Source organism: Heptranchias perlo, chromosome 40, assembly GCF_035084215.1.
Source record: "Heptranchias perlo isolate sHepPer1 chromosome 40, sHepPer1.hap1, whole genome shotgun sequence".
NCBI classification, from domain to species: Eukaryota; Metazoa; Chordata; class Chondrichthyes; order Hexanchiformes; family Hexanchidae; genus Heptranchias; species Heptranchias perlo.
This window is the reverse complement of record NC_090364.1, coordinates 13,451,236-13,471,533: the sequence shown is the minus strand read 5'-3', so window position 1 is coordinate 13,471,533 and position 20,298 is coordinate 13,451,236. Positions and strand designations below refer to the sequence as shown.

The 20,298-nt window shown below is 43.6% G+C and overlaps 1 protein-coding gene across 1 annotated transcript; it reads right to left on the bottom strand.

Annotated features, from left to right (window-relative positions):
- Positions 1 to 443: 443 nt before the first annotated feature.
- Positions 444 to 20,291, bottom strand: LOC137305708 (desumoylating isopeptidase 1-like). Its single transcript, XM_067974630.1, has 7 exons — positions 19,769 to 20,291; positions 15,376 to 15,550; positions 10,472 to 10,493; positions 10,290 to 10,359; positions 7,969 to 8,078; positions 4,704 to 4,826; positions 444 to 4,205 (listed from the first exon to the last, which is right to left on the bottom strand). Exons 1-7 carry the CDS (start codon positions 19,799 to 19,801, stop codon positions 4,115 to 4,117), a joined length of 624 nt encoding a protein of 207 aa, XP_067830731.1. The 5' UTR covers positions 19,802 to 20,291; the 3' UTR covers positions 444 to 4,114.
- Between the last annotated feature and the right edge of the window lie 7 nt (positions 20,292 to 20,298).

Genomic DNA, 20,298 nt, shown 5'->3' with positions numbered 1-20,298 from the left:
AGTCAGAAGTTACAGGGTTCGAACCCCACTCCAGACAGTCCCGGCGAGTGGAGACCACAGCTGCGCCTCTGAACTCTGGGTCGACATCCAGCAGGATACTCGTGTACTGGAAGCCCGTAAAACCCTCCCAGTGTCTAGGACTAACTCTATCAGCTGGCACAAAGATGATTATGGCCACGGAAGGAGTGTTCATACTGCGGCCTGTCAAGACTGTTAACCAGCCTCTGAATTCTTCCACTACACACTATTCTCCAAGGGAAGAGCACGAAGGGACAGAAGCAACAACCAACTGAGCCAATGCAGAAGCTGCTATTATAGAGTAACAATGGATACCAAGGACAGATTGCAGGCAGCCATCTAATCACTGGATTCAGAGGCGTCAACTGCAAAATTGAGGTAACTGCAATTTATATCTGGTAACGAACTCCAAGATGGATCACAGCTTTAAAATCACTCCAGGTATTGGTTACTTTTTATTTTATGGATAATCCTAGTTTCACACTGGGTGTGGATCGAGTTTGTTCGGTTCAAAATAGGTGGGGTCACAAAACCAACCCCCAATCAGAGTTTCTGGGCCTAATGGGTTGAACCCCCTGGGATGATGATGATTGCAGGGGAAGGGAGAGTGTCTTGCATCAGCAGTCAGTGACCCTTGGCATAATACCGACACTTGGAGGGGGAAGAGGGCCACTAACTCAAGATTTAACAACTAAACGATTACTGCGAGAAATAAATCGACAACTAATCATGAACTTGAACAACGTGCACATTACTGGGGCAAGTGATTTGTTCCAACTCAGGAGACAACATTCTCACTGTGTCCGGGACACCCCACCCCACCGAATGTTTGCACATGGAGCAAGTTCAGAAATGGTGTGATGTTGAGCAGTGACAAAGCACTTGCCCTACGTATTATATACACAAGTCACGTAATTCTCATTTCGATCGGCCAAACCCAGCACTGGTCACCTGTAGCGCCAGGAAACAAAATGAAAACCCGGTGGAATAAAGCGGATTTGTGGAGACGGGGACCGACTTGCTAGTCAGCTTCGGGTGCTTTGAAGATTAGTTACTGTGGTAACAACAGCACTCACACAGTCGGAAAATGTCAGAAACAAAGTCACAAGGAGATTACAGCACTGCACTCAATTATTTTGTTTTTCTCCCCTCAATTTTCTTCCATCCTGCCAACGTCCTGTTAGCCGTTAGCTTCAAGACTGGGGACACTTGGGAGCAGTTCATCCCCTACCCTCTCAATAGGAGGGCCATAGTGAGACTGGAGAGAGGGGAAGGGGAGAAAATTATTTCAAGAGGGAATGTCACTCTCTTATATTAAAGTCAGTTTGAGGTCCCAGTCAGTCAGTTTGATCAATGAAAACAAGATTACAGTATTTTTCTTTCAAAAAGCACCGTTAAAAATTACTATTAGACTATAATAAACCCAAACTGCATTTTGAGGTTTTACTGAGATTTAGTCTTGAGGAAATTTTGCTGGAACGTTGAAGCCCAGGACAGTTCACCACTGGTGTGAGAATATTGGGGTTATTGTTCCGGTTATGATTCCAGAAGGAGAAGGCATCCAACCTGGGTACAGTTACCCCAACCCACCACTGTTAGGGTTCAAAGTCCTTCCCCAACTCCCACAATGTAGCACCAGCGCAGAAAAACTTTTTACGCCACATTCGTGGCATGGTTGAAAACCCTGCCCCGCACCATGTGGGATCTTTTAGCCGACTTGTTAATGCACCAATCAATTCCAGACACCCCGAGTTTTACAAATCCATCGTCAGAAGCCGAGGGCTCGATGGTTTACTGGCCATTGTGCTGGGGTGGGTTTGACTGTCAGCTGGTCTTTAACTGGTCCCACCTGGCTCTGGGAAACTTAGCAGATATTGTTGGGCAATGAGACAGCAGACCCGCAATCTGGGAGACTAAATTATTTTCACAGAAATCATGCTCCTGGAGTATTTTCAATTCAACAGGTCTTGAGCATGTGTTGTCCAACAGAAATGGCTGTCTTGCTACAGGTGTGGCTATGGCGACACCATTTTAGCTACGTACTAATTTTAGTTAAAAAAAAACACCTTGCATACACTCACACAATACAAGTAAATACACTTCAGGTGTATATTTACTTAAACATACGTCTACCACCATTCAGTAACCAAGGAAGTAAAGCTCTCAACGATCAAAAAACTCGCACTCTCTGCTTTTCCTTTTACCAACAAACGCATAAAAACATTAAAGTACACATCCATACACCGTGCGAATATGAGTACTCAGATCGTACTGTCTTTTGTTCATTTAAAAAAAAACTTACCAATTAGAAATGCAATTTTTCATGTCTGAATTCCCAATTCGCCACACGTGGCTAGTGGCTAATATATTGGACAGCACTGCACTAGACCAGGTAGTGTGCTGTAACACCCCATACCACTGCCCGGGCTAACTGGGTATTGAACACTTGGACCTTGTTGGTCTGTACAGTGGCTTGACCTCAGCCACTGGGGTGGCCTCTGATCTGACTACTTAAAAAAACAGTAGAACGCAAGGTTGCGCTGGCCAACAATGAACTGTACAGAAGAGCCCTGGCTCATTCACTCCCTGGGCAGCGCTGAATTAGCTGGTCTCAAATACGGTGGTTATTAAGGCAGCGCATTCAGCTGCAACCAAGATTAGGGAGGAGAAAGTATATCCAAAGCCCAGGATTCATGCTCCCGACTACTAGCCAGTAACTGCGTGGGAAATAGGTATGTGGGGATACCTGGTGAGAATAGGTTCCTGCCTGGCAGTGATGGCCCCCAAAGTTGGACAGCCTACCGACACTCACCGTGCAATGAGTGACCAGCTGACAACCGAGGGTTTCTGCCCCACCCCCCCACCTCACCTCGTGAAGCCATCCTCCAGCTTCAGTATTGTATTCTGGACAGGAGGGACAAGGGGAGAAAAATCTGAGGGAAAAATAAAAAAGTGGTAGGGATAAATGCTTGAGATTGAGGTAGTCTGAAACTGGGAGACCTCGCTTGACTCCACCCGTAAGCTTTGATGGTGTGCAATACTCTACTGAATCGATCAGGTGGAAGACGGAAGAACCACCCAATAACTAATCAGCTATAATAAAAACAGAAATTGCTGGAGAAGCTCAGCAAATGAGGCAGCAGCTGCGGAGAAAGAAACAGAATTAACGTTTCAGGTCGAAGACCTTTCGTCAGAACTAATCAGCTGTAGCCAAGCGCCAATAGATACTCTGTACAGCACGGGAATTGTGCCATTAACAGAGTGCGGTACTAGGAAGTGCGCTGAGATCTAAAGCACTTGAGTAACATCCGAGAAGCTGCACCAGAAGAAAAGGCGAGCAGAAGGCAGTGCCGCCTTCACTAGAGCGTTATGGTGGGCAAGGGAGGTTCTCCTACCATATCCACCTGAACTGTGGAAAAAAGTTATAGATTTTGTCGTTCCAAACTTGGATGGAGAATGGAGAGAATATCGCAGGCGATATAGCATTAGAGCAAGGTACAGACGGCCAGCAATCTGAGATGAGCAATTAAGACTATCGCACAGCATTGCACGGCATGAAAGTGCAGTGACTGAAGTATTATATTTTTCCCCATATTGTCAATATGCAACATATCTACACTAAATAAACCCAGTGACAACACTGGAAAAGTTATCCCTTACATTGTTCAATGAACTGGCAATGATGCTGGCACGACAGTTGGCAAACACTGACAGATTTCCATGCTGGTGGTCTTTTTTGGGGGGTCCAGGGGGGTAAATACATTGTATAGCAATGATGGAGAGTATTTGATGTCTCATGACTGCTTCTTACTTCAATTCATTCAAAGACAGCTGACAAAGGGGCATGATAACCTGAAATATTGCACTGTAAAAGTTCAGTATTTTTGTATATTATATATATATATATATGCACTTTTCAAATAGATTTTAAAAAAGAAATAATTCTACCACTTTTCAACCGTTCTACGCGTGTTAGATACGACACGAAAGATACTTGTGAAGGGAAATCTTCATTTTTTTGAAAATCATTGCTTAGTTCTGAGAGGCCAGTGACTATACACATCTCCGCAGGCAGCACCTCGCTGAATTGCTTCTACTAGCTCTGATTATGTTCATTGAAGCTGCTTCCTCCGGCTGGCTGAATCTGAACCGAATCCAGGATCGGTTTAATGAGTTGGCCAAAAGGGCTGATGAAAAGAAAAAAGGATATGAACACAGAAATTAGTCATTAAGGAAGTGATTGAGGGACTTACTTCTTTTGCTCATTTTCGTCCTTCCTCTCTTAAAAAGCACTGACTCCTTGTTGGCATATGGGTTCCGTGAACACTGGTGGCTATCCGACACTGTGACCAGTCCGAGTGCAGTTAAACTATGGAGGGCCATCACAGCAGACCCTAACTTTGTCCTTACCCGACGTCTACACGGGCACATTTTCCAGCAGGGATCACTGGACAGCAGTCGGGATTGGGAATCCTGGCTGGCTGTCCCCATCCTAGCCCATTAAGGGCCAATAGCGCAGACTACAGATCAAACCCGGTTCCTTTGGGTCTGCATAGATCGATTACACACTACTTTTACCGACCGAGCCTTCAGGGAATCTTGCTGTACCCCAGCACGGGTCAGTGCATTCAGAAGAGGATGGAGACAACCTTCGGGACAAAAACCTCATGGGCAACGGTACTCACGTTGATAGGACCTCGGAAGGCAGGTCAGTGATATATGGCGGAATATTCTTCCCAGTGAGGAACTGGGAAACTTCATTACTGAATGTATTGCAGTTATGTTCAAAGAGTTTGTAGCACTCTCCCCTGTAACAAAAGGATAAAGTGAGAGATTTGACAGAACAGGTAGATAATGGCATCCAGCAGCTCTTGCAGTAGCAATCTGGAAGCTGTTGAGCTGTCCAGTGAGAGTCCCTTTTTGACAGTGTTTACGACTGCTATGGTATTACATAGAATTTTACAGCATAGAAACAGGCCATTTGGCCTAACTGGTCCATGCCGATGTTTATGCTCCAAAGGGGGCCTCCTCCCGCCCTACTTCATCTAACCCGATCAGCATATCCTTCTATTCCTTTCTGCCTCGTGTGTTTATCTAGTTTTTCCCTTAAATGCATCCGTATTGTTCGCCTCAACTACTCCTTGTGGTAGCAAATTCCACATTCTCACCACTCTCTGAGTAAAACAGTTTCTCCTGAATTCCCTATTCGATTTATTAGTGACCATTTTATATTTATGGCCCTAGTTTTGGACTCCCCCACAAGTGGAAACAATCACTGCCCACAAGTGGAAACATCACAAGTGATAAGTGTTTAAAAAACTCTTGGTGGTATTATTATATTTAAGATAACAAAAGTTTAACGGAAAATATATCAGTGTTTAACATGAACTTTAAAATTCCCTTTTGCATCTGTATCTATCAGCTATAGCAGGAGGGCAAAATAATATTATGCATTAGAGCTCCTCCCAATGGCTCAGCTGGTCATTCCACTCCACACAGTGTTTCTGAGCCATATGCTCAAAGCAGGTCCCAGGTTCAATCGCCAGCTTGTGCTGAGTTAGCTAATCTCTGCTGTGGTAGAAGTAGGGGCACTAGGATTGACCCCAACACTGTAAAACTGTACTTCAGCAAAAATCAGTGGTTTCAGGAGGAGAGGAAACTAAATTGATTTAGGTTTACCTATTTTAATCACCAATTTAGAGTCCATTCCACATCTCAAATCAACACTGGAGTACTCACCCAAATATTAGTGAAAAACTCATTAAATGAGAAGAACAAGGCAGAAAATACCACCTTACGGACAATAAGACATTGTGTCACGTCCATTATAACTTAGGTCTGGGATTCTCATTTAGTGGCCAGTTGCACTTAATTCGCTTATGTGAACATCTGCTTCCCAACATGGAGACGATACAGCCCTCAATCTACAGACTCCATCTACATTGTACCTGTGAACTGAGGATACAGCCCTCGATCTACAGACTCCACCTACACTCTACCTGGGAACAGAGGATACAGCCCTCGATCTACAGACTCCACCTATACTCTACCTGGGAACTGAGGATACAGCCCTCGATCTACAGACTCCACCTACACTCTACCTGGGAACTGAGGATACAGCCCTCGATCTACAGACTCCACCTACACTCTACCTGGGAACTGAGGATACAGCCCTCGATCTACAGACTCCATCTACCCTGTACTTGGGAACTGAGGATACAGCCCTCGATCTACAGACTCCATCTACCCTGTACCTGGGAACTGAGGATACAGCCCTCGATCTACAGACTCCACCTACACTCTACCTGGGAACTGAGGATACAGCCCTCGATCTACAGACTCCACCTACACTCTACCTGGGAACTGAGGATACAGCCCTCGATCTACAGACTCCACCTACACTCTACCTGGGAACTGAGGATACAGCCCTCGATCTACAGACTCCATCTACCCTGTACCTGGGAACTGAGGATACAGCCCTCGATCTACAGACTCCACCTACACTCTACCTGGGAACTGAGGATACAGCCCTCGATCTACAGGCTCCACCTACACTGCACTGAATTGCTAGGACAATTCAATGTAAAACTAAAGACACACTATTCATTCCGTTCAAGGCTTTGGTACGGTCACATTTTTCCCCAGTTTTGGTCCCACACCACTGGAGGATGCTGAGGCCCCGATGAAGTTTTATAGAGGAGGGCAACTACAATGAAACCTAGTGTCAGGGCTCTCAGCTATCAGAATCGCTCCAGATATTGGGGCTTTTTTCTTTAGAGAAACACAGGTTTAGATATAATTGAGGTTTTTAAAATGACGACGCCATTAGATTCTGTTCTGTTTGATAGATCATTTATGATGGCTATAGGTCATTTATGTAGGACTAGGGGGCATGAGAATAAAATCTGTAGGCAAAAATTTAGGTTAGATGTTAGGAAGTTTTTCACTTCACAGAGAGTCATCGCGCTCTGCAACAGATTACCGAAGCATGAATTGAGTATGGATTCCCTTTTAAAGAGAGATCTGAGCAAGTTTTTGAGAACTTGTATATTTCTAATATATTAACATGTCCCGTTATAGAGGGTAAATTGCAGCTGAGCCTAGATTAAGATTAAAGTTACTGGGGTTTCCTGGAGCTTTGCCTTAGGGAGTCGAAAGAGGAAATTTCCAGTTTTTCCTACATTGGTGTCAGCTTTCTTCCCCCCTTCTTTTTTGCACGCCTCTCCCAGGAGATTGCATGATTTTGGGGGGGGGGGGGGGGGGGGCGGGGGGCGGGACGGCATCAGTGGTGTCCGTGCCTGCATCATGTCTGGAGGAGATGGGCTTGAGAATTGTGATCTCTGGACTCCAAGTCATACTGTACCATAGAACTGAACATACTGACTGTAGAACTGGACTCAACGCCTGTTACTAAACAAACCAACTGTGAGGTGACAATTGGCATTGTCCAAGAAAGAGCTCACCTACTCTAAGCAGTGTTACAGGTAGAATAAAATAAGTAAATCTCACCATTAGCACCACTTTTAAAAAGAAATCTACAAACAGATAAGGCCATTCTGGTGGAACTTGTGCAACTTTCCCATGTTGTGATGCAACATCTTCAGGACAGGAAGGTTGGAAATAATTTTTTTTTAAACAAACGCTATTTGATCTTGTGGCACTGCACTGCCTCCACTGGCGGGTGGGTGTAATTACAGAGTGACAAGTTTACATAGGTAGTTTCTGTAATAAATATAGCCCTTGACATTTATAATGGAGTTAAGTTGTCAGCAAGTGCGCGCAGAATCAAGATGTTTAATATATTAAATAGATGGAAGTGCTGGCATTGTTCGTGACTGCCAGTGACCCTAAAGTCTTGAGGTATCCCCACGTTTGGTTCTAGGCAACACAACAACTGGGCTTACCATGTCTGTGCGAGGTAGAAAAAATGAGGAGCAAACAGGAACTAACCTGAAGGCTGACTCTCCCAAAGATGATAAATAATCCATGAACAGCTCCTCAGTCACTTCTGTGGTCCCAAGATCAACGACAGAGTCAGGTGGCCCAAGTAAAGTCCCTCCCTGGGAACCAAAAAATGGAACATTGGAAATTATAGCACGTAAAAAGGTCAATTGGACCCAATGAGGTGCAGACGTTGTGCTAAATGCCTTGCGCCATTACGACACAGCTCCCACATACACTGCCCTTCCAGTGTGTATGGGAAAGATTGCCCAACACAAGAGTATCTCCACAATGCTGGCAGCAAGACTTTAAATGATGCCTTACTGGAAGGCAATGCCACCAGACAGTAAACCAAAAAGTAATGCAAGCAATGAAGACAGCATTATATTAACCACTGCTAAAAATATTAGCTCCCCTGGTCTCTCAGCAAGCACCTGAGCCATATGGAACAGGAAGGTCTTAGACTGAACTCCTGGTTTGTGTTGAATTAGCTGATTTCAGCCAGGGTGGCAGCTCAATTAGCCTCAGTACCCTTAGGTCAGGGAGAAGAACATTAGCCAGGATTGCTGTTCTTGATCATTGTACAGCGTCCCCACTGAAAGTACACACGTGGACACTGGGTGGGGATGGGACCAAGCAAAGTCGTGCCGCTCCTGGACAGGTTGAACAGTCTGTAGACATTGCCTTTCCAGACTCTCATGTACACAATGGCAACTTGGAGCAAGAGGACTGCCTCGCAGCATGAATCAGGAGAGGAGGGGAGGGCAAAAAAAACAAGGAAAGAAAAAAGAAAACACAAGCCAAAAGCATAAAAACCAGGCTGCAAAAAGTTCACAGATGCAGCCGCTCCCCCACGACAATAAATGGAAATCAGGACAGTAAGAAACAATGATTAATTTCAAAAAGGGAATTGAAGTCAGATCTTGCAAACAATCAAAAAAGGAGCCAAACCTTTGTGGTGAGAGTTAACGGAAAGCATCATAACAGATGCAATGAATGAGGATTTAGAACATATAAGGATTATAGGGTTTACCTAACACGGCTCCAGAAAAGGAGTCATGTTTGACAAACCTGATCCTGGTGATCTGTAGACATCCTCTACTAGGACCTCCAAAGGCTTTCGATAAAGTGCACGAGGGATCGTGCAAGTAAATTAGCTCTAATGGTATGGGGGTGCGAGGAGAGGAGGTTGGGGGGGGCGGGGAGAAATGGGTCTATGGATCAAAACAAAATAGGCTAAGGGACCATAAACATAGGGTGGTTTTAAATGTGATCCCAGTAATGCACGGGGTGCCCTAGGGTGAGATGCTGGGTCTCCTCCTGATCATTATATTCGTTGACGATCTGGAGGGGGGCCCAGGCAGCACAGTAATTAAATTTGCAAATGACACTAAATTGTGTGGCAGAGTCACTAACCTGAAAGAGGGACATAGATTACAACTGGATTTGGATATAATGGAGAAGTGGGCCCCAAGACTGGCAATTGTCCTTCAATGTAGACAAGTGTGCAGTTATACACATAAGGCCATGGGATACAACATAGTGGGGTGGGTTACAGGTAAACAAGAGGGAGATATATTTGGGAGTGATCATTGACTGCTACCACAAGGCCATGGCCAAATCAAATCGGGCCCTATCCTAGGCTGTACTGGCCGGACAATTCATTACAAACCTAGGACCACAATGATATGGTAATATAAAGCTTTGATATGATTTCATTTGGTGTACTAGATTTAGATTTGGTCCCCTACCTCAAGAAGGACCTTGTGACTCTGGAGACGGTGCAGACAAGGATCATCTCTATCCTGACATCATTGAGCTAAGAAGATGGAGTTGATGCCTGGGGTTTGAACTTGATTACTTTGAGATTATTAAAAGGCATGTACAATATGCAAGTAGATATTGTGTTTGTTGTGGTGGGGATGATGGAACTGGGGGCCACCTGTACAACAGGGTGAGGTTGGATGTCCGGAAGGAAGTTTTATTTTGCCTCCAGGGTTGATTGACCGGTGGATCAGGATGCCAGAAGAGGCAGTGGAGACTGATTCCTTAAGTTCCTCAAGATGGATTTCTGGAAAATATGGTGGTCACAGCACATGGAAGGCAAGGGTCAATTATATCCTGGAAATGAATTAGCAGGCCTGGGTCCTTCCTGATTGCACAAGTGAGTTGGAGCGGAATTTTGTTTTAAACAGAACTGCTGCATTGGCTACAGGCGTTGGGGAGGAGAGGGTTGGTTTGTGCATGAACATGAAATCGGCAGATGAATGGGGAGAGCGTGTACAGATACATAACTGTTTTTTAAAAAAAGAGAAAGAGCGAGCACTCACTGGCTGACAGTTAGCAATTCCACCGGACCCATAGAAGAACTCCTCTCCATTGACAACAATCGCAGTGTGCCTGATAGAGAAACAAATACAAATGCATTTTAATAATTACCTTTTAAAAAATATGTAAGCCCTTTCCCTACCAAAGGCCAATACTAGTTTTGAAAATACACAGATTAACTCACCATATTCCATCAAGTTGTTTTCCTGTTTAAAAATAAAGGAAAAAAAAGAGATAAGTGTCTAGACAGGAGGTGGTGATGAATAGAACTAGCAGGCTGGATCCTTAACTCTCAGATATTGTCAACTCAAACTTCACAGAAGTAGGGATTACTTTTTATGGTGAATGGCCAAGGCCCATCATACAGGAGACCAAGAATGAAAAAAAAAAGTGGGAGGGTGCTGACGTAAATCAGGTGGTGAGTGATTCGGTGACACCAGACTTGGGATTTAAAAGCTTCAAGATTGTAATAGGGAGAGAAGATTGAGGGAGACAAGGACTTCTAGAGATTTGAGATCCTGGAGAAGAATGAGCTTGAGTAAGAGATTATGTAAATTGAATTTATTTCAACACAGTAAATTTACAAGGTGGGTGGAAAAGAGAGTGTAGATGCTGTGTTTTGGAGCTTAGAAAGAGAGAATAGTTCAGTGAGCACTGAACTCAGTAGGGTCCAGGCTTGATTAAAGAGAGACATGAGTGAGGGAGGAATGACGGCGTTGGAGGCTGGAGCGATCACCTATCAGATGATCAGCGTTTTTCTTTATTTCCTCCTTCTAAAGGCACAGACACCCGCAGGGGTCCAGTCCCTTAGTCGCCCTTCAGTATATTGACCAATTGGCCATTCTACGTGTGAGCCTCGTTAGCAAGTGTTAGCTGGCAGAGGGCATCAGATATAAGTCTGGCAGGGTCCTAATTTGCTGAACAGCCTGCTGGCACATACTGCCTAGTATGTACTTGAAGAACGATCACCTGGGCAAAGAGCCGGCAGCTGCTGGTGCCTGTGGACCTCAGCGCGAGTCAGAGGAGAAAAGCTGGGAAAATTCATTAATGTCGTCTGAATCCCAGGTTATGTCACCGACTCGAATCAGGCTCATCATCATCTTTTATAAGCCAACTAGGAGAACTGTCAGCGATCACCCGCCTACCATCTCACCTGGGGATCGACAGGACATCGAGGAGAGAACACCACAAAAGGGAAGAAAATACAATAAACTGTGACCTCCTGCTCCTTTCAGACTATTTAAAATTGTTTTGCCCCCAATTTGTGATGGGGAGGTAGAAACTCACTGCACTGAACGGTGTTGCCCTTTTATCATGATCAGCACAGGAGGAGGCCATTCAGCCCATCGTGCCTGTGCCGGCTCTTTGGTAGACCTATCCAATTAGTCCCACTCCCCTGCTCTTTTCCCCATAGCCCTGTAAATTTTTTCCCTTCAAGTATTTATCCAATTCCCTTTTGAAAATTACTACTGACTCTGCTTCCACCACCCTTTCAGGCAGTGCATTTCAGATCATCACAACTCGCTGTGTAAAAAAATGCTTCCTCATGTCGTCTCTGATTTTTTTGCCGATCACCTTAAATCTGTGTCCTCTGGTTACCGACCCTCCTGCCGCTGGAAACAGTTTCTCCTTATTTACTCCTGACGGACTTCATCCTTGAGTCTTAAAAGAAATGGCTGCAGAAATAGTAGATGCATTGATATTAATTTTCCAAAATTCTCTAGATTCTGGAAGGGTCCCATCAGATTGGAAAATAGCGAATGTAACTCCTCTATTCAAGAAAGGAGTTAGACAGAAAGCAGGAAACTACAGGCCAGTTGGCTTAACATCTGTCATAGGGAAAATGCTGGAATCTATTATTGAGGTTATAGCAGGGCACTTAGAAAATCTCAATGCAATCAGGCAGCGTCAACACGGCTTTGTGAAAGGGAAATCGTGTTTGACTAATTTGTTAGAGTTCTTTGAGGAAGTAACAAGCAACGTGGATAAAGGGGATCCTGTGGATGTGGTGGACTTGGATTTCCAGAAGGCTTTTGACAAGGTGCCACATCAAAGACTACTACACAAAATAAGAGCTCATGGTGTAGGGAGTAACATATTAGCATGGATAAAGGATTGGTTAGCTAACAGGAAGCAGAGAGTAGGCATAAATGGGTCATTTTCAGGTTGGCAAGATGTAACGAGTGGAATGCCACAGGGATCAGTGCTTGGGCCTCAACTATTTACAATTTATATCAATGATTTGGATGAAGGGACCGACTGTATGGTTGCTAAATTTGCTGATGGTACAAAGGTAGATAGGAAAGTAAGTTGTGAAGAGGACATAAGGAGTCTGCAAAGGGATATAGATAGGTTAAATGAGTGGGCAAAAATTTGGCAGATGGAGTATAATGTGGGAAAATGTGAACTTGTCCACTTTGGCAGGAGGAATAGAAAAGCAGTATATTATTTAAATGGAGAGAGATTGCAGAACTCTGAGGTACAGAGGGATCTGGGTGTCCTAGTACATGAATCACAAAAAGTTAGTATGCAGGTACACAAGTGATTAGGAAGGCAAATGGAATGTTGTCATTTATTGCAAGGGGAATGGAATATTAAAGTAGAGATGTTTTGCTACAGTTGTACACGGCATTGGTGAGACCACATCTAGAATACTGTGTGCAGTTTTGGTCTCCTTATTTAAGAAAGGACATAATTGCTTTGGAGGCGGTTCAGAGAAGGTTCACTCGACTGATTTGTGGAATAAGGGGGTTATCTTATGAGGAAAGGTTGGACAAGTTGGGCCTGTATACAGTGGAGTTTAGAAGAATGAGAGGTGATCTTATTGAAACATATAAGATCCTAAGGGGACTAGAAGAGGTGGATGCTGAGAGGATGTTTTCCCTTGTGGGAGAGACTAGAACTAGGGGCCACAGTTTAAAAATAAGGGGTATCCCATTTAAGACGGAGATGAGGAGAAATTTTTTCTCAGAGGGTCGTGAGTCTGTGGAACTCCCTTCCCCAGAGAGCGGTGGAGGCAGGGTCATTGAATATTTTTAAGGCTGAGTTAGATAGATTCCTGATTAACAAGGGAGTCAAAAGTTATAGTAGGTAGACGGGAAAGTAGGGTTGAGGTCACAATCAGATCAGCCATGATCTTATCAAATGGCAGTGCAGGCTAGAGGGGCCGAATTGCCTACTCCTGCTCTTAATTTGTATGCTCGTATGTACTCTATCAAAACCTTTCATGATTTTGAACACCTCTATCAAATCTCCTCTTAACCTTCCCTACTCTAAGAAGAACAATCCCTCATCCCTGGTACCATTCTAATAAATCTCTTCTGCACCCTCTCCAAGGCCTTGACATCCTTCCTAAAGTGTGTGCTCAGAAATAGACACAATACTCCAGCTGAGACCTAACCAGTGATTTATAAAAGGTATTATCACTGGCACCTTGTTTTCAGGACCAGTTGCCAGCACGGACAACAAGGAAAATACAGCAATGGTCTTTGCCACAGGCTCAGTGTCTCAGTTTGTGCATAGGCCAAAAGCAAATTCACTGTATTCACGTTGAGTTGCAGGGGTTATCAGGACCTTTTGAAGAGAGAGAAACAAAACAGTGCAAGGCCACTGGATGATGAGTCAGTAACTAGAGGGTATAAATTTCAGATGACCAAAAGGATGTAGGGAAAGATTAAGATTTTTTTTGAAATGCAAAGGGTTGCTAGGGCAGCGAATGCCCTACCAGCTACAGTAGTGGAAGCAGAATCCAGGATTCAAAAAGGCATGGAGATAAATATTTTAAAAAGAAAATTGAGGGTACGGGGAAAGGAGATTAAGGAATAGCTCCTTCAGAGAACCAGCACAGCCATGATGGGCAGAATGGCCTCCTGTGCTGTCAAGTCAATGATTCTATGGAATGCCTTATTATGGCTTTCAAAACCACCTGAAAGCACTTCAAAGTAATATGTTGTCTGTGAAGTACAGGGGACTGTTACACAGGCAAACACAACTGCAAATTTTGTACACAGCACAATCCCACAAACGGCAATGAGATGAACGACCCGTTTGGTGGTAATGGTTGAGAGAGGAGTGTTGGCCAGAGCAAACAGAGATGCTCTTTCATGTTGTTACTGAATACAATGATTATTCTGTAAACAAAAGCCAGTTGCTAACTCACAGGCGACAAAAATCGCAAATGAGTCACCTTCCATCCTGGAATAACCATAGGATTCCAGCCCTTCCTCGGCACTACTCTATTTATACAACCGTTATGTTCCAATTTCATGTTCTTTTAGTTCAAGATGTAAAATAAACTGGACTTGTGTGTCGAGTATAGCAGCTTTCCCCACCACAGCGCATCGTTTTATAAAGCAAGAGAATTAGGCTGGAGATTTTTTTTAAAACCTAGCAATCTGATATAAAATCAGAAAATGCCAGAAGTACACAGAACGGTCCTGGCCAAGGGTCTCTCCTCAAAACATTAATCTGTCTTTTCAGATGCTGACGGACCTGTTGTCTATTGTCAGCCTGTCGGCACAAGTTGCTGTGGGTTACCGGTAGCTGGAGTGACCGTCACCGGGTAACCTTCCCTCCGCCTGCCTGCTGGCCATTGATGGGGGGAGACGAGCTGTGGGGGTGAGGTAGGGAGGGAAGGAAGGACATTACCACGGGATGAATGCCATCACAATAAATGGACCTAGGTGTGATCAATTATTTATCACCTAGCTCTGACATCTGCTGTGTAAACAGCTTCACAAGACACAAGCTCTGTAATTAAACACAGATTTCAGTTTCAATTTAACAACCTCACATTAAATTTTTAAACAAATTAAAACATAAAAAGGGATTGATTTCAATTTTGTCAACTCATCCTTCACTTATCATTTGTTCCAATAATCCCCACGGAAATTTAAATACAACAAACTTTTAAGTTAGAACAAACATTAAAAAGTATAAAATAAAAATGAAACATTTATTATATAATTTTCTTTTTAAAAAAAATGTAATGGTTGCGGCCTACTCGCAGTTACCGGATCCCCGGTCTCGATTTTTGGCTATGGCCGCCTCCCCCCTCACCTTCCCGGGGACGGTTTTTGCTTCACTTACCGAGCATAAACGGGCTGAACTGGCGGGCCAGTCCCCGCGAAAGGTCGTAGACATAGAGTTTGACGGGATGAGGCGGCGTGTCCATGGTGCCGGGGACTCTGTCGCTCGCTGCCGGCTTCTGCTGCACTGTGATCTGATGATTTGATTTGATTTGACCGACCGCTCGCCACAGAACCTACAACATGAACAGCGGCTCTTCAGAGGGGTCCCTCCAAATGAGGCAATACCCCCCCGCCCCTCGGCCCCGCCCCTCTTCGCATACGGCCACGCCCCTCACCGCCCACCGCCCGGGATCCCAGGCACACGTGACACCAGGCTGTCAACCACAGCTTGCACCAATTTGGGGTGGGGGGATAAAGCATTGGCATAGATGTTGTACATGTGATATATATTTTATAATATATATACTGGGGCAAAGGACAGAGATTATAGAACATTGTTTTACATTAAAAATCTTACATCTGTGTGCATTTCCTTTCAACTTTTTCCATTCTAAATTCCTCTGCCCATATTTATAATGGCAACCGCCTACATAATTTAGAATCCTAAAACTTATTAATTGTAAGTCAACCCTCCCATCCGATAAACTTTGTACTTTGCCATATATTGGTAAGTCCTCCACCAGTGGTGGTGCTGCTGTGCCTCCATTGGTGGGAGAGTGTAATTACAGTATGGTAAGTTTACATAGGCACTTTCCATTATACACGTGACCATAAGAATTTATGACAGAAAAAAATTGACAGGTGAAGGGAAGGGGTTAACAACCCCTAGGACAATTGTGAATTTAAAATGCAAAGATTGCATTGTGCAGAAATGCTGAACCAGTACAAAACAGGACTGATAAACTGAGAATAAAATCGTTACATGTCTGGGCAAAGCAAGGCTTTGAGAATAAAACAGGACTGATAAACTGAGCACAAAGCGGTTACAGATCTGGGCAAACAAAGCTTCGAGAGGGTTTGGACATTGATAAGGGAGGCCTACACACTCCATGCTATGGAACAATGAGATAAAAGACAGATAGCGGTTGAAGAGTGAGACCTTGTTTAACATCTCAGGAAGTTGAGTGACGCACAACAGCCAACAGTCCACCACTGAGGCCTGTGTTGACCCTTGAGGCCCAGTAACCGGGGGGAGGGGGGGGGGGGTGATTGGACGAAATGGAACTTCCCTTAACTTTTACTCACACCCCAACGAGCCAGAACCATATAAAAATGGGACATCGTGGAAGATTCTTCACTGCAGTCGACAGAGTCTGAAGAAGCTTTGCCTACAGAAAGGATGTCCAACAAGAAGAACCTCAAGAGCTATGTAAACTGATCACTCTATTGCCTTGATGCTGAAATCCTTGGTTTAAGGCTGTATGTATTGCTTGATGCTTGTGTGAACTGTTAAATCATTAAAATAACAGTGATTAACTAAAATACAGAGTAATGTGACTTTCTTTGACTATTGTCCAGGCCCACGAATCACTGGAAAATCTGTATCCCTACACAGGCTGATGTAAGATTTTTAATAATATATATGTATCTACTGGGGCAAAGCAGATAGATTATCGAACATTATATACTAGTAAATTAACCCTAGTGTTGCCCACAATCAGTTGATGAATGTAAGTTTTTTTTATACAAGGTGATGATGGAGTACAGAAACTTGCTCCACTGCACCATCTAGCGGCCAGGGCCTGCAACGCCAAATGTAACTGCAAACGTGACAGAGACAGCAAACTGAATGGGAAATATTGACATCGCAATTGGCATACAATGGTAAAAGTGTGAACAAAATTGTGACAGTGGAAAGTAAGATTTAAGGATCGAAAGTGCTGCCAAATGCAAGATTTTTAATAATATTAGTCAATTTGCTGTGACATTGCGCACACTGAGTCAAGTCCGAGAGTAGCCTTCAGGTGAAGTGGGGTTAGAGAGTGAGGGATAATCCAGTCCCCATTTAAAGTCATACATTGGGTCCTTATTTCCATTATAAATTCCTATATCCACATATATAATGGAAACAGCCTGTGCAAACTTGTCATGCTGTAATTACACCCTCTGCCCACTGGTAGTGCTGCAGCACCTCCACTGGCTGTGCTGCAGCACCTCCACTGGCCAGACAGTGTAGTTACAGTGATAAGTTTACATAGCTGGTTTCCATTATAAATGTGGACATAGTAATTTATACTGGAAAAAGATGACAAGACATACATGGAGACATAAGGTTTTATATTTATATAACATATTACATTATATAGCATATATACTGTGGCAAAACAAAGATTATAAAACATTATATAATGTATGTACTTGGACAAAGCAGAGGCCATAGAAAATTGTCATTGCATTTTATAATGCATTATAAACTCTGCATTATGGAACATTATATATTAATGTTATATACTAGTGCAAAACATTGAGATAATAGAACATTATTATTATATAATAGTGGATCTTATGTGGTATCACTCATGGTGCATTAGAGGATATGCTGTTTTATAACAGTAGGGGTGTTATGTTATGTAGGAGATAATATCGCAGTTACTGATTTACAGTCAAATTCCATTTTAATTACATGGTATTCTGCAATTTTTACTGATGCTTTGGGGATCGAATTCCGTGACACTGTTCATTATTTTGTAAAAACCGTAAATATTCATTAAACTATGTATTTCATTTTTATCCCTTACCATTTTTAAAGCTGGAGATAGACAGCAAGACGGGATGCAAAAATGCACCAGTGGAGGGAGGTGTCTGGTATCTGGCAGTAAGTAGGTGGGAGGGGTTTAGGGTTTAGTGCAATGGGGGGAATGTCCTGAGGTTTTCCAGTACTGGGGTGGGCTGCTGGGGTTTAGCAGTGTGGGGAGGGGGTCCTGTGAACTGGAACTACTGTGGGGGCAGAACCTGAGTTTGACAGAACTGTGAAAGATAAACCTGAAATTTAGCACAAAGGGAAGGAGGTGGAATGAGAGTTTTGGGAACTACCAGCAGTTGAGGTTATGGTCCTGACAGTATTAGGGGCGAGGGAGGGAGGGAGGGAGGGGGGGGAAAACATTCTGGGTCTAGCAGCACAGGTTTGGAAGTTACTAAGCGATCTCTGCAAACATTGAATTCAGTGTTTTGTGATTGTTTCCTGGAAGTGTGTCTCTCTGCCTGTGATTGTCTTCGTCTGTTTCTTTCTCTGTCTCACAGTTCTCACTGATTAGAATGTGTTTATTTTCTAACAGTCAACTATACAATACTGGTGCTAATAAAAGCAGTTTGCTTTGCTTTGCTTGAGAAGCTTTCAAAATTCAATTTGTTTTGGGGAAAAGAAAAAAGAACTCAAATGAGGATGAGGAAAGACAAGTGATTAAACAACTTTATTGTTGTATATATTATTATACACTGGTCAATCTCACACGTTGTTGCACACGGGGAGTCCTGGCCAATATAGTCTTCAAGCAAAGTGGGGTTAGAGGGTGGTGGATAATTGGACCAGGGTGTGCAGATGTAATTCGGTCCCTATTTTAAAGTCATATATTCTGTCCTTCTATTTGCAGTTCTACAGCACTAGCCTGACAAGTTTACATGGGCAGTTTCCACTATAAATGTGGATACAGGAATTTATAATAGAAATAGTTGACACAAAAGGTGTTACAAAAATGTGACAAGAAGAAGTGGAACAGACAGAAAATGTGCAAGGTAAGAGAAAGTGACAGCCATCCATGGAACTATACCCCAGTCAGGAGAGGGGAGAAATTGGAGAGAGAACGGTAATAGGGGTTTTCTTAGTAAGTACGATGATAGGTTTCACAAACAGTAAGTGAATACAAATGTGAAACTATTGGGAAAAACAAGATGAAATATTCCTCTTTGGGTTTTTATTTGTCTTTCTGTCCTCACTTTTTCTCTTTCTTTCTCGGTTTGTTTCAATTTTCTTTACTTTTCTCGCTTAATTTTTTCCTCAATCCTCATTTTCGAGTACCTGAGTAAATTCATTATAAGTAATGACCAATGAGGGGGTCCTCCTGGGCTTGCCTATTCACCTTTCAGGAATCGGAGAGGAATTTTTGACACAGCTTTCCTGAATTGGCTAAAGGTCTCTGTGTATTTTTTCCCGTCTCCCAGGAGGTGGGGAGGAAGGGTGGGGATGAGCCACTCCAGATAGAAGTGGGGCCAGGGTAAGACATTTCTTGTCCTGAGTATATTACACAGAATACCAGGGTGGGTTTCCACCAAAAATATTGGTACATATTTAATTCTGGTTCTTTGAGTCTACTACTGTACTTACATAAATTATTTCAAGAAGTGCTCCAAATATCACCAACAAAAGTTGAGGGAATATTATCATATTGGGGTAGTGGAAATGCATGCTTCAAACTTTCTGCTACAGTAAAAGTCTGTGCTTACAATATACGTACCTTACCCACATCCACTTTTCTTCCTCCCTTCATCGAAGGAGCTGACTTGTGGTGGGATATTGTTCCACAGGGACTGGGAGACCTCCGATATCATGCCCAAGTGTGCATTATGTGCATGTGAGCCTACCACTGAATGTTGTTAGCCAATTTGACTGGAGGGGGGTATTATGGCTGATCTTTGACCATGTCCTCACACAAAATTGTTGAGTCACTGGATAGTCATCAGGAATGGGAACCCTGGTTGCTTTTGCTCCTCTCTGACCAATGGGTGACGCAACCAATTGCCCACACCTCCTGGGGCAGTGAGGTCAACACAGACCGAGGGCCAATCCTACTCTACCCCTTTTATGTCTTCAATTGTTTTTTCCAGAGTGTCCATTGACACCACAATGAGTTGGGGGCAGGGCGGGGCGGGGCGTGACTTGGGGCTAGACTCAGCACAGTCCATTTTACAGTAAAATCTTTTTCTTTCTTGTTATACTGCCTTCCCAACGAATGGTGGCGCGATTTGCAGTATTTGTGACAGAGTA

Bases quoted from the DNA above. Each gene is read 5' to 3' on its own strand.
- LOC137305708 (XM_067974630.1), bottom strand. From the start codon at position 19,801: ATGAAGGGAGGAAGAAAAGTGGATGTGGGTAAG. The intron at 10,360-10,471 runs GTGAGTTAATCT...TTTCTCTATCAG, and splicing joins AAACAACTTGATGGAATATG to GCACACTGCGATTGTTGTCA. The intron at 4,206-4,703 runs GTGAGTACCGTT...TCTTTTCATCAG, and splicing joins CCTTCCGAGGTCCTATCAAC to CCCTTTTGGCCAACTCATTA.